The following is a 14625-nucleotide window of genomic DNA, read 5'->3' as shown; positions in this document are numbered from 1 at the left end:
GAGCTGCGGGTAACTTCGCGCCTCCACCGGGCAATTCAGAGGAGAACGCTTGGCAATTCGTTTTCTGCAGCGCTTCGGCATTTCTGGATACGTGTCAACGGAGAACTGGCGAGGGTTTCGGTTGACGGCAACACGAAAACTCTGCTCACTTTCTCAAATGGTAGTGGTACGCGCTCCAACATAGTGGTGATGAGCCGATGCGATTTTTGTCGATACGTAAGTCTGAGATACGCAGCTAAGAGCTCGATGTCCGCTCATGTCGTGTGCACATGTGTGCGCCGTTTTGGCGGTGGTTAAGAAAGTACGGGAAAGTAGTCCTTGCCTTTTGAAGACTCTGCGAACGGAGAGGGCAAAACCAGCCTGGGAGAGATTCCAAGAAAGGCAGCCCCTGCTGAGGAATCTTTTCGTCGCGGTCGAGTAGTGATTAGTCTACATGGGTGTGTGTGTGCCGTCGATCGTATGCCGTAGTCAACTTCCTTTGGACGTTTAAATTTGCTAATGCAAATACAGGTTTCGACGTTCAAAGTAAAATATTAGGCAACAGTCAGCCTCATGCATGTCGGCTGTCGCTACTGGACGACTGCGGGCCTCGACAGAGAACGGCGAGCTGATGAGATGCCAGGCTCGCATGGGAGCGCTTCCGCCTCATGACTGCGTCTCGTGGCAGAAGGGCGTACGGACGAACATTTCAGACCTTTGGGCAGCAGATAAACCTTTGCAGTGTGGGGGATTCGAACAGATGCAGGTGGATGCCAGCGCGTCGCCGCGCGCGTCGATGAACCTGGCTGTACCACCGTATACGGGCACTCTGCTGGCTAGACAGTGGGAATATAAATATCGAGTAAACAGAATGTGTGTGTTGGGGACCGTGGATTTCAGCTGCCTGCGTGAGGAATCGGGTGTCTGTTTTGCCTCGCATGTCCGCGGGCTCGAAGCGGATTTTTTTTCCAGTTCGCATCGCCGGCAGGGCGGTGGGTGCACGCGGTTCTCAGTCGTCTTCAGTCCCAGCCTACTGCGCATTTTGGTGTATCCGAGCACTGTGGCTGGTCCTAATCCGTTTTTCAGGACGTGTGTGCACGTAACTACCACATGCATTCCCGGTGAACGTGCACTGTCCTACCTGTAGCCTGGTTTATACTGTCTCAACCGCAGTGCCGATGTTTGCTTCCGATTAAAAAGTAGTTGCAGTGTTCTCTTGCCCGGGCTTTCTGCCATCTGCCTTTGTGTGTGCTGCCTGCTCTTTTCGGAATCCTAGAACCTAAACCCAGGCATGTTGGTCGTCGAAACTTCGTTCCGTGTCCTCACATCAACCTACGTCGTGTCTACCTCTGGCACACGCAGTGCACTGTAGGGAGCGATCAGTAAGGAATGCAAGAAGTAACTCAAGAGCTGTCCTGGGTCGCGCGTCGCTCTAGGGTGAAAGCAGGCAACGGAATCGTCGTCGACATGCAGCATGTAGAAATCCTAGTTGATTGGGTACGCTCTGTCGGCTCGTGGGGGTGTCCTGTCATTCTTAGACTCGTGCCGTCCCCCTTGTCGCAAAGCAGGCGCTGAACAAGAAACGGCTCTGTAGTTGCAATCTCAAGAACCGCAAGCACGGCTCTGCTGCACAGTTAGGAATTATTCCAATCGATGCACACTTCAAACGACGGTGTAACTTTTGAAGGGGAGGACGCCACGCATTAAAAACTGACAGGTTGACATTACAAAGGAGGTACAAAAAAAATAGAGCAGAGAAAATCGGTCTCGAAACACGCAAAATGTAGTGCGCGGACCACCGCTGAAATCGTCTTCGTGCATCTATGTTGAAACGGCCCTTTTCTGCCACTTCTATCTCCTGAGATATCGGGGGGCGCGCGCCTGCTCGTTGACACGAGGGACAGCGGAAACAACCCAGCACTAATCTACACTGCTCAGGACAGAGACCGTTGTCGCAGCACGCGGAAGTCGTCAGTCGCGCAGCTGATAGTCACCACACGACGCACTTTGCACTCCATTGTGCACAGGAACCAGGAGAACGGTTCCCGTCTGTGTGTTTTGTTGTTGCTTGCAATTCGAGCAAATGACACGCAAAATACTACATCAGGGCTAGAGAGAAGCACTTATCTATGGAGACAGGGCATCCATCAAGAAACGTCAGTATCCCTGTTTCCTATCCGTTACTTGACGGACGGCAGCCGTAGTCGCCGTAATTTATGGCGAAGTGGTACAAGGAAGCTAGCCAAACGGTCTTTGGAAGTGACATCGCTCGCTGACACTTCCCCGAAAAAATGAAGCCGATTAGCGTAAAGCAGAATCACAAAATAGACGGCCGTCTGTGGCTTGCTCCACGCGAACAAATACGTGCGCTGGTCTTTCTCTTCTCTCTTCGCGGGCGCGAGAGATGAAAGGATTCAAAAGATACACTGAGGCGTCAGTCACTGTACGTCTAAGACTAACAGTCGCCATGGACCCCTCCTCGCTCTTGAACACACAAACGAAACGTGATGCGAAGAAGGGCTCGGAGGAGACTAACGATGTCGACAGCTCATGCTCGCTAGTACTTTTCTGCCTCTTCCTTCTCCACTGTGGTATTCCGATACCTTTCTTCGTTGCCAAGTCCTTCGCGAAAACCTCCAGCTGCGCCCACTAAAAACGTTTCTGTGTGCGAGGCTGCGGCCACCCTCAGCGGAAGTAGCTTCGCTTTCTGAGAAATATCAGTCCGTCATGCGGGTTGGCACTCGCCTGCCTCATCCCCTCGCCCGAGTCCCGCCCCCCGCACGAACGGAATTGCAAAAACTTGACCGAAACACACATCCGAGGAGTAAAGGAGACGAATACGGCAGGCCATCGCCACCAGTGCCGTGGACACTACGCCTTCAAATGTGGGTATCCTCGTCTCCACGCAGTTGTTTCCTCACTGGGAAGATTCCGCAGGAGTGCGTTTAGGACCACGGCTGGAGTTTAAAAAACAATGCATGGCGCTCTTTCGCCAAGCTTCTATCCTCTCTTTTGCAGGTTTTCCGCGGTTGCCTTCTCACCCCTCCCGGAGCCGCCCCCCACCATTTCCTCCTGACATTCTGGTCAGTCCGCGGCTCTTCGACTGCCTGCGACTCTATCGTCGTTTCCTCCTTCAGTTGACCGCGGGAAAACCTCCTGCATGCCGCGCAGGCGTCCAGCTTCTATATGCAGAGATCTCGTATTCCATATCGTCGTCACCCGTCCTTCGCGCCGCGCGTTCATTGCCCGTCCTTCAATCCAGTGTAGGCCGGCTGCACTGGAGGCGCTGCGCTGCGAGGCGAGAGGTCGGAGCCATTCCTATCTTGGACTTCTCTCAACAGAGAAAACAGGCTTCTCCTCTGAAGGGGCGGGCTTCTGGGGTGCGCAAAGATCGGGTGGAACTTGTGAATTTCTCGAAGAGTTGGGCGGCGCCCGGCGTTCGGGGTCAGCATTACGCGAAGCAAGCCCTGGGGTACAGACACCACACACTGGCAACGACTTCTTTTCAGTTCCAGCGGAAAACATCTGCTGTGCTGGCTCATGCATGCGTTCTGCAAATGCAAGCGCCTCTCCGTCATGGGTACGCCAGCTTTCGCGTAATTTGCTCCAGGAGAAAATGCTCGAGGGCGATACGGGCTGCATCTCGGCGGACGCGTGTGTGCGGGCACAGGGGCAGGAGCGTCGCTCGACACTGCTACCGCTTTGGCAATTGACTGGGGGAGAGTGCTTCCCCTGTTGCTTCTCTTTCATCGAGAAGGTTCTATGAGGTCGCCATACCAAAATAGGGATTGTCGCGTGACCGTCGCAGAGCGTCAAGTCCAACTCATCGGCGTGGGCGCGGGCAGTTCGGACTGGTGAGGAAAAGCACAAATACGGACGACGTGCAGCGAATGAGAACACGACAGAAAACGACGCAGCACAGCGTGACGCGTCTGTCCTCCGACTCAGGCCTCCACGCTCCGTCACCGACATCGATGCCATCCTCTGAGGTACACTACAGAAACGCAGCCCTGCTTCGGTGGCATGGCGGCATCTGGCTGTCGGTAAACTAAAGGGCGCGACGTGGAGGGCGCAACTGATCAGCAAGTCTGGTGTCTACTTCCACCCAGGAAGGAGGCTGCCCCCTTTCGGTCCCTGCCGCCTCTTCCATTCCCTCAGTCGTTCTTCGCACGTTCTTCCTTACCGAAGAGATCTTTTGACCAGAGCTCTCCCATCTCGTACGGGTACTGCTGGTTGCACCAGAGCATGTAGAGGGCCACGCCCAAAGCCCACACGTCCTTCCTCTCCGTGGTCATGATTCTGCGCCGTCCATCGCTGATGCACTTCATGTTCTCGGGGGGCAGGTAGCGAAGCGTACCCGACATGCACGGCACGTTGTCGCCAGTTGGCTGGAAACACATCACACCAGGGCGCCGCCCTGAGTAACCGCGTCCCTGTTCTATTCTTTCGCTTCGAAAGGCCGGCAGCTCGAGACAGCGGTGTCGATGTAGAGCGCCGATTAAGAAAAAAGGCATGGTAGTGAAAAAACGAATGCCAAGAAAGGTAGCGGACTCGCACATGACGCAGTTGCTGGGGGTAGAATCGCCCTTTCCATGCCTCCCCGTCGTCGAATCTCCGAGTCGTGATGCGTTCAGTGGCTTACGCTGGCGAGGGAATGATCGCCGAGGAAAATGCGTCCGTCCGCGCTGATGAAGTAGTTGGGCATCTTGATGTCAGAGTGCACCAGACCCATGTCGTGGAGCCGCATGTTCGCCCTATAGTCCACGTACGCAGAGACACAATTTGAAATGCGTCTTGACCGCCGCCCACTGGATTACAAGAGAACCAAAAAGAAAGACTGGCGTGAAGAGCTTGGCGGCAACTCCTCGTGCCGCCTGTTTCTGTGTTCCCCTTTTCTGCAGAATCTTTTCGCGTGTCCCGAGAGCCGCCGACGAGAGAGGGCAAGACGGCGTACGGTTGAACTTACAAGAACATTTGCTCCGTCACCTCGAGTTTGACACTTGGCGGGCCTGTCAGAATTTTCGTCATCTGTGACATATCTCCTGAAGCAAAAGACCAAGGCGATAAACACGTATAAGCACAACTTAAACAGTGCTTGTGCAAATAGCTTGGAATGTCAATCTCCTGCAGCCCCCAAGCGGATAGGACGAACAAAGTGAAGAGAGGCGATCTTCTTCTCTTTTTAGCTTCGGTGTCGTACCTGTAAAGAGATCCATCATAATCCAGTGAGTCGCATATCTGGTACGATTCAGCGCCGGTGTCCTGGCGGGCACAACGGGTTCCACGACGTCGAAGGGGATGACCAAGTGAGCTGCGTCACTCCACTGCCTCGGCTCCATTCTGGGCGGCACGTATGCCCAGATGGCGAGTTCTGACTGTACGCGACGACGCAGGATCATCTCGTCTTTGCGTTCGTCTCGGCGCTGGTCTGGTCGGATGCGGAAGACCTTCAAAGCCATGCCTTGGCCTGTGTTCACGTCGCGCGCCTGCGCAGGCGCACACCAGGCAAACGGCAAAAACCTCTTGTAGACGGCGCGGGTCACGCACAGGCGCAGGATGAAGATGAGGAAAACTGCGGTGTTTTCGCAGTTTTTCTCACCGTGTGAACCCCAATCGCGGCACAATGCCAGGCACTGGCAAGGAGGAAACCCGGCGCGCATCGCAAGACTTCGTAGCGAAGCGGGCTGCTCGAGCCCCTCTGAGATCCGCTAGTCAAACGGTCCCGTATGACTGGACATATTCGCTGCATCGATGGGTACGCACGCGGAGCGCGTTCACGTCCACACTCTCGGGAGCAGCGGGTCGCGCCTTTTTCCTTCCTATCCCCCCCCTTCCTCCCCTTCCGCTCCCCGTGACTGCAGTGGATGTCTCACCTCGATGACGACGCCTTGGCCGCCGGAGCCGAGAATGCCCTCCAGGCGGATGGTGAGCGTCCCTCCCTTCCGAGTTGATCGGATCTCTATGGGCGTGTTGAAGGGATAGCTCTGTTCGAACTCTTCCTGTAAATACAGACGGCACGAAGGAAAGGACGCGAGATAAGGATTTATTACGGATGATGCCTCGCGCGGACTCAGAGTGTCGTCATGAGAGTGTCTTCAAAGCCAAGCTGTGGTTCTTAGGAGGTTGTGCAGTCTGGCTTTCTCCAAAGATAAGATGTTCCAACCTCACACTTTCGCCCGGCGATTCGTTCTGAACTCTAATCCTAAAGGCTCACCTTCTCGCCAGGCCATTCGTGCGTGCCTTGTCTCGTGATGAGACTTTTCAAAGCCTCCGAAGGTCTGCGAAAGCGTGCCTGAGGCGCGAGCTTCGAGCTGGCTCGGCCGGCTTCGCGGTCGGACAAGGTTTCGGCATCGGCTGTAGTCGAGTCGGATCCGGACAGTTTCCTTCCTGCTCCTCCGCCTGCCTTTTTCACCCCGTCTGCTTTCTCTTCGTCTTTTCGCGCCGCAGCATCCGCGGAGCCCGCCCTCGGCTCTGTCTTTTTGTCGTGAGGGGCGGGGGCCTTGGCGCCTTCAGGGTCCGATGCCTGCGCAGCGTCTCTGTCCCTCCGGTTTTTCGCCGGCTTTCCGGCCCCAAACGCCGGAGGGGCCCGAGTCAAGACTGAAAGGGGAGTTTCGGCGCGATGATCTACGGTAAGGTCAACTCTGTGTTCCTCGAACTCCTCGGACGTGCTGCCGCCCGCCACCGTCGATCCCATCGCTTTGACTTTTGTGCGGTCGACAGGGAGCGAGAACGCAGCGGTGGTGCTTTTCGTCTGCGGAAAAACGGGGAGTTCCCTCGAGTTCGACGGGTTGTAGGTAGTCTCGTCATCGCTCGTCGAAAACGACTCCGCGTACGCCTCACTCCCCTCGAGCAGCAAACGCGCTACATGCAGTCGCTTCTCGAGGGGCACTGGCGGCGTGTCGGCGCCGCCAATCGGCGCCTCCGGGTCCGCCACGTGGTCATCCTCCAAGTTAAAGTCGTCGCCGACAGGGCGACTCTCCGACGTGGGTGAATTCTGGGAAATCTCATCCACGCGCTGGCTGTCGACGGCACCTCCGGGTTCCTGAGGAGACGGCGGAGCGGCCGGGTGAGCTGCGCTGGCTTCACCAGTTCCGCCAGCTCCACCTGGCACTGACGACGCCGCGACAGCGGCAGGATCACCGGAGGAGAGTGCCGAGAGGAACAGTGCAGAGAGGGGCGGAGGAAGGAGAGCCAGGAAGCAAAGGAGGAGGAGAAAGCCGACAGCCAGGCGCGGAGGAGGACGCGCGGAACGCAGAGGACCGGGAAGAAGACAACGATCGAGCGGCATCACCATGGTGCCGCGAAAACGAAACGGATACGGCAGACGGTGAGTGAGAGAGAGTCATGCACCTCCGATGCGTCGCAGCGGACGAGGGTACGCTGCTGGCGATACTCTCGGCGGCGATCCCTGACAGAAGAAGGGACGAAATACGGTAGCTTACTGAAGGCGCACACAAGAGGTGGAACCGCAGCCGCCGGCAGGAGGCGCCATCGTCACCCGATGCCGACAGCATCAACGTTATTCACGGCCTCTCTACTGTCATGGGCGCTTCGAAAATCCAGAGCGGGAAAAGAAAAGGCAGCTCCCTGAAACTGGGTTCAGGGCTCGTTTTCCTCGTTTTTCCCTCGTATGTCTGCCTTCCGCGGCTGGGGTCCCCGTCGATCCTGTCGTCGGAGCGCCGGGCACACCTTGCTCAAAACCAGTCGCAGGTGCACACGCGCGAGGAACGGATCCCGTCGAGTCTTCGTGGGAGAGAAAACTTTTACAGGGCATTCGAGAGAATGCGTTCGGGCTCGTTCCTGCCGCACGCAGAAGCGGAGAAGGAAAGATGAAGTGCAGCAGTTGGTAAATCTTTCCTGCTCACGCCCATCCTGTCGCGCCGCACTGAACACTTGCCATGCACCGCGCGGGTCCGAGAGGCCGGTTGGGCGCAGCACGGGACAACGCAGGGCGACTTCGAGAGCGCAGCTTGCGAGAACGAAACGGCAGATAATGGACGCCGCCCGGATGATCTCACAACAAACTCGTTTGAGTCCCACATACGAAGACACGAGGTGGATTAGAAAAAAGCGCTGCACATTGCTGCCTTCCTCTAGATGCGCCACTATTCGGATTCGGATTAGGCACTGCGCCTTTTCGCCGATGCATGGCGGCAACTCGCGGGTAGGTCAGCTGGTACAGGGGGGCTGCCTCAGTGCCTCACTCGGCATTTGTGCGAACTCCCGCTCAGACACCGTTAAAGTGCTTGGAGCCAAGACACCGGCAAAGGCGGGTCCCTTCTGGTAAGCTCCACAGGATACTTGATGGGGGGAAGCAGCCGTTTAGCGCTCGAACGGTAGCTGACAGGACGGTACGGCATCCTCACTCACTCGGACGGAGACGAGACAACCACTCTAGTGTTTGATACAGCGCGAGGTCGGCTTTGGTCTCCGCATCTCTTGTTTATTTTAGTGTGACAAAAGTGCAATACCCAATGTGGCGGAAGTTATTCGTCTCACTCGGCTCCTTGACGCTACGCGCGGCGTGACAGGCATGAGATTTCGGCGATCCCTAGATCATACAGCCCGTACGGCACCGAATTCGTTTCCTGAGAAGCAGTGGTAAGTGCTTAAGTTCGGGGTAGCCGATGGCCGAAAGCTGAACTAGATGGTACGTCAGCTTAAAGCGAATGAACGCTCCACGCTGCTACGTTGAATCCAGTAGCCGATGTAACCGTTTTTCCCCGAAACGGCCGCGTGTCGAAGCCAAAGCGCCCCAATGCGGGTCCATCGTCTAGTTTGCAGAACAAAACGTCATTTCGAACGCAAACCGGAATAGTAGGTCCGTACAACTCGATCATGGTTATAACTCAGGCGCCGCTCTAGCCTCCCAGCGCGGAAACTAACATCGGCCTCTGAGAGGCAATCTGCAGTCTGCGACTAGGTGGACCGTGCGATACGGAGTGACCCGAGGGGAGTCATGAACGGCTGTGTCGGAGCTTATCACACAACTCGGTGAGCGTTGCTTTTTGGCCTCGTGTGGGGAAAAGTACCGAGAGCTGTTCAAAACAGAAAACCATTCGCCGTAGTTTGTGGCGCTTGCCGCGGCGCATCGCCTGGCAGATTTCCTGCACAACAGAGGATGGGGATATATCTCATCCGCAAAATAGAATCTCAAAAGTACTACTAGTGCCAGGGCCGTCTGCAATTCGCGGCCTTTCACGTCGGATGGTCCTTCAACTCTTGGTAACGTGAAGGCAGGAAGTCTTTAACGCGCTATACGGCGGCTGATGCAGGAGCATAGTTTTTAACGTGTGTGAGCATATTTGAGGGGAAGACAGGGACAGTGAAGCAAAAGCCGCCTCAAGGGGCAAAGTCGCTCTGTGTGAGCAGTAAGATAGCGGTCCTGAACTGCGCTGCATTCTTTGTTTCCTCACTGTCGTCCGCGTTCCTCCCACTAGAAGAGCGCACAGCGTACTGACTGGTCCATTGGGTGTGTTGCTGCATGCTACTACCTGTCTCGCATTTCAACCGAAGTGTAGAACTCCACCTCCCATCTCTCCAATAAGAGCAACGCAGCTCGCCATCGTGTCGCTAGCGAATCTGAGACGTACCCCGTCAGCAGTCGACGAAGCAACAACAGGTTGAAAATGACGGGAAGGAAAAAAGTCTTCGAAAGAACAAAAATGCACGCCATTGAAGCGTTTGAATCGCTTGCAACACCGGAGAGTAACGTCATCGAAAACAAACCATAAAATTTCATACACAGGAAGAAATAAGAGGTAACGGCAAACGTGCTTATTGCCCCCTCCCCCCCCGCTCCCCAAGTCGTACGGCGTACAGAGACGTATTCTTTTCTGTCGGTTTCCGCACACCTCAGATCCTGAGTACGTTGTGTCTCAAGGAAAGGAAGAGAAACACACGATAACTGTGTACGTCTACCTTGAAATATTGCATCTACGTGTCTGCCAAACAAATAGCAAGAAGTGTATATACCCCTTCTCATGCGGCACTAAAACAGACACACACCAGGAACCCACAAATTGCACCATGCATGGAAGACTACCACTACGGCAATGACAACCACACTATTGTGCAGACTGGGCATTGCTTTTCGTCTTCTCGTCGCCCCTCCTCCCGTCTTGGGAGTGACAACACAAGTACACGCGCGTGTATTCGCTTCACCGCTTCCGAGGAGCCGCTCTCTAGTTCCCTGGGGCGAGTCCGGTCAGTCTCTCCGCGTCTCTGCCACTCCACACGCGTGCTCCTTCGTCTCACAGCACGCTGTTGAGGAGGTGTTCCAGCAAAGACGCCCGGAGTCCCGTTTGCTGCGTGCAACTGGGTTACAGGCGTTGGAGTGACCCTATGCCGGTCACCCGATTTCGCGTGGATCGCCTGAGGGTGGTTGCGCTTTCAGAATTCCGCTCCTGACCTCGCTGCTCTTGTTCTGTCTCCCGCCGCCCTCTCCTCTCTCCACTCTCCCCTCCCCCTCCCCCTTTCCCCCTTCCCCCCCCCCTCACCCACTGGCTGGCTGTCGCCTTCCATTGAGCACGAGTGCCATTTCCTAGAAGGGTTGGTGTGGAGCCCTCTAGGAATACCATCGTGGGATAAAACTTGAGTGTCATGGCAAGGGTTTAGTGCAGGGGAAGCACTGCCACAAGTAGTAGTGCGCCGCACCAGTGCGAGCCGCGAAGAAAACATCCCTGCGCACGCCCGCGCGCGCTGGACGGGGGACGCTTTAGATGCCCGCGTGTACGTTTATATCTAAACTCCAGGAATATAAACCCGCAGACACGCATGCACTGAGAAACACAGTTGAAAACATTGGATCATTTTCTGAGAAAGAACATATAAATACTTATACACGCCCTACATGCTTGGATATTGACTGTTACGGTTCAGATGTGCCGCCGCAGCCTCAACAACGCAAGTGCACCAGGGTGTATGCATGAAACGAAGCGAGATGTAGAGAAGACATTTTATCAACAGGGTAATACAACAAAATCCGCGTATCGTCCGCAGTTGCACCTGTCATTCTGCCTCCAGGCACGCTGGACGGAGAAGTAGTTCGTCGGCGCTGAAATGTCCTGTGCAGTCCTTCATGGCTCGCACCTGCTTGGCATGTCTTCACCTGTCCACACAGGGATGATCACATCTGTCCCTTGCAACATCCTGCTCAGTCCTAGCGCGGATTGCTCTGCCTCCATCATCCTCTCTGGGGCTGGCCTCTGTCTGTCCAAGGTCGTGGAGTCCCTCTGAGCGCTCTCCCCGCCGGCGCCTTCTGCGTGCGTCTCGCCTTCCAGCGCCACAGACCCCGGCTCCTGCCCCGTTTCGTGGTAATGGGGACCTTGACTTGGGCGGAAGACCCTCTTTGGATAGTCGACCGAACCGCGTTTCTTCCTCATTTGGATCTCGCCTCCGGCACCAGCCTTGCCATCTCCCCCGCGGACGTGTGCTTCGTCAGCAAAAGACTCCGGCAGCGTCGCTTCATCCACTCCCTCGCTCACACCCACCGCAGCCTTGGACTTGTCGGCCGCACCCAAGTTCTCTCGGCTCTCTACGCCGCTGCGCGGGGAGCTCACGCCGTATGGATCCGGGTGCTTCTGTTGGAAAACCCACACGGCGATTACAGGGGCGTAGCAGAACACCAGGGCGGCCGCCAGTCCTATCGAAACCGGCCGGACGTCGCCGCCGAGAAATCGGACGGTGAGGTCGTCATAGAGGGGGATCGCAAGAAGCGAGAAGAATCCGTCGCAAGCCAAGAATGCGCCGCTGATCTTCCCAAAGTGTTCAGGCCGAAACACAGACTGAACGTAGCAAAAGATCTGCTCGCTATCAATGCTCACGTGAATGCAAAAAGCCGCAACGGAGACGTACTGGATGGTGGACGACGTGGACATCGTTGCGCAGACTATGGAAATAAGCCCCATGGTGTTCATGAGCAGGAACGTGGGGAACGATCCGTAGGAGTCGATGACCCAACCCAGGAACACACAGGGGACGAACGTGAAGCACAGCACAACTTCCGCGACTTCAGACACCTCTTCTGTATAGACCCGTGAGGAGGCACTCTGGAGAAACGCGATTGCGACAGACGTTACGCTCGAGTATATGGCGATGCAGAGAAAGTGCTTCGAAAACAGCTGACTGAAAAACGTCGGCCGGCCGGATGACGACGACAAGGCGAGAAATGCAGAAGTCTGACACAGAGGAACCATGTTTACGGACGGTGTAGCCAACTCCCCTCCGGAACCCTTCTTGGTCCACTGCTTCTCGTCCGCAGATCTGCAGGGATGCAACTCGTTGCTGAGATGCCCGTCGGCGGCTTCGAAGCCGGCCGACTCCGTCGTGACACTGGAAAGCGAGTGCAGCTGCGGCGTCTGTTCAGCTTCTTGGAGCAGGTTAGGGTCAGTGGATGCGTCACCCGCGTGTCTTGCCTCCGTTGGTTTGCGCGCTCCGACTCCATTAGGTTCCCCGTGCGGCGCCTCTGAAAAGTCTGAGCCGCGCGGGACAGCCTCAGCCTCTGCAGGGTCACCTTGCCAGCGACGGAGAAGCAGCACGTGGCGGCCGCGGTCTCCCGCCGCGTCGCACCCAGCGCCACCCCCAGTCCCCCTTTGTCCCGCGTTTCCGTTCTTCGTGGTGTCGCTCGAGGTTCGCAAGGCGCCTTCGTCCTGGTGGCGCCACTGGCCAGGGGGATGCGCCCGCGACTCGCTGACGTCTCCGCGTGCAGCACTGCGGCCTTCCACTCCGCCCGTCCCCATGCCCGCGGCGCCTGGGTCCCCGCGCGCTGCTTGAAGCCCTCTTCGGCTGTGAGCAGGCGAGGGATCCAGCAAGGAGTCGAGGGAACAGCGAACGGCGTCGGTGTCGGAAGCGGCAGTGCTCACGCGCGTCACGTGGTGGCGTCCTTTCGCGAGAGCGGAGCTGCCGTCCCAGGAGCCGGCGAAAGCCCCTGCCTGGCGCGTCTCGTGCTCATCGAGGCTTGCTGAGAGTTGCACTGAAAGACCGCGTTCGGTGCCCGTGGGCTCCGCGTCAAAGTGCGCCGTCGTCCCCTTGCGCCGCTTGCCGTCCACGTCGCAGTCGGCGTCACCCTCCCGCACCGAGCTGAATCCCCGGTAGGGAATGAAGCAGACGGCAATGATGGCGCTGAGTAAGGGACCAAGGCAAATGTAGAAAACGCACAAGTCCACGAAGGACCACGTGGGTCCGGCCGCGTCCCAGATTTTGATCAAGATGAGCGGCACCGCGAAGCCGCCGCTGTTGGCCGCCCCGATGAAGGTTATGACGACCGCTGCGTGGCCTGGAAAGAGCCGTGCAATGCGCACCAGAGGCAGGTAGCCAGTCTCTGTCCCGCAGCCGATGCAGATCATCGCTGGAATGTAGGCCGGAAAGCTTTCGGAGCTGCAGGCGAGGAGGATCCACCCCGCGCTGTTCAGTCCCTGACCCAAGAGCGCCACAAGCAGCGGGCTGAGGCTGTCTAGCAGGAACCCTGAGACAATGCACATGAAGGACTCAGACACTTGCGCCACGGTGAACAGCCGAGCGACCAAGGCGTCCTGTTCATCGCAAATGTACGGCTTGACCGACGAAGTGTCGCCTGACAGCTCTCGGAAGTCCGTGACAAAATGGCCAGCTGCGTCGCGAGCACACTGCCAGCTGAACGCCCCCGACCTGAACAGCAGGTGCGCAAAGGCGGGCCAGTCAAAGTACGTGCAGCCTGTGACGAACGCCGAGATCGCGTACATGCAGAGGAGGAACCACCTGGGAATCGCGATCAGCGTACCGGGGAAGAAGACCGCATCCACAGGCCCCTCGCGACGAGACACTCGCGCCACGCACGACCCGAAGAAAAAAGGTGCGCCAAAGTCCCTGACGTAAAGCGCACGCGGCTTCTCATCTTTGCGTCTATCCTCCTCCTGATGGCTTCGGCGGCTCGAACGCAGCCACGGTAAGCGCCAAGCGCCAAACGAGGATGCTCGTGAGTTCTCTTTGACGGCGGACTTCTTGTCCACAACCTTCTTCCACGAGTCCTTCTCTCCGCCACAGTTGCTTGTGCACGGCGTGGGAAGAAGAGTAGGCGAAAAGGAGAGGAGGACCCTCTCTGGCCTCTCGCTTACGTCTGCCTCCTCGTCCGCGACATCCTTCGCCCCCTCCCTGCCACTGCATCGCCACAGTGTCACGCCGTCGGGCTTGAGTTCTCCAGATGGCGACGCGTTTCCCCCCAACGGGGAAGGCCGGAGTGAAGGAGACTGCCTGTCTCTGTGCTTTGTCCCCTCTTGCGAAAGAAGCGAAGCACTGAAGCCACGAGACGAGGCCTCAGCGATCCGCTCTTCTTTAGAGGAACTGGACAAGACGGGTCGTCCGCCCTCTCCTCTCATCTGCACAAATCCTTGACGCACTTCCGGGTCCGACGCGGAGGGAGCCTCCCGCGGATGGCTCGCTCCCGTGTCGGCGCACGCAGAGACGGGGGCCGTCGCCAAGAGAGGCGCGAGACGGAGTCAGAGGTCCTGCCGCCCCGGGAGGTCTGCTGTGGGTCCCGAAAGAGTACGCCGGGTGCAAGAGCCGGCCGTCTGTAACGGTGACAACGGGGAGGTGGGTGGCGACGTCGAAGGCGGCTCCTGCAAAGAGGACCGACGAGCGCGTGGAAGTCAGAGGATGCACAAGGTCGTC

The 14625-nt window shown here is 57.2% G+C and overlaps 2 protein-coding genes across 2 annotated transcripts; both read right to left on the bottom strand.

Moving 5' to 3' along the window:
- Positions 1-3218: 3218 nt before the first annotated feature.
- On the bottom strand, positions 3219-7273 carry BESB_000930 (rhoptry kinase family protein ROP21; the record flags this gene model as incomplete). Its single annotated transcript, XM_029358848.1, has 8 exons — positions 3219-3446; positions 3757-3830; positions 4163-4367; positions 4622-4733; positions 4946-5021; positions 5180-5465; positions 5853-5978; positions 6194-7273. 8 exons carry the CDS (start codon positions 7271-7273, stop codon positions 3219-3221), a joined length of 2187 nt encoding a protein of 728 aa, XP_029221760.1.
- Positions 7274-11057: 3784 nt separating this feature from the next.
- Positions 11058-14333, bottom strand: BESB_000920 (uncharacterized protein; the record flags this gene model as incomplete). The annotated part of the gene is made up of 1 exon (XM_029358847.1): positions 11058-14333. The coding sequence occupies one exon, from the start codon at positions 14331-14333 to the stop codon at positions 11058-11060; it is 3276 nt and encodes a 1091-aa protein (XP_029221759.1).
- Positions 14334-14625: the final 292 nt, after the last annotated feature.

Source organism: Besnoitia besnoiti, chromosome I, assembly GCF_002563875.1.
Source record: "Besnoitia besnoiti strain Bb-Ger1 chromosome I, whole genome shotgun sequence".
NCBI lineage: Eukaryota > Apicomplexa > Conoidasida > Eucoccidiorida > Sarcocystidae > Besnoitia > Besnoitia besnoiti.
This window is presented reverse-complemented; position numbering and strand designations above follow the sequence as displayed.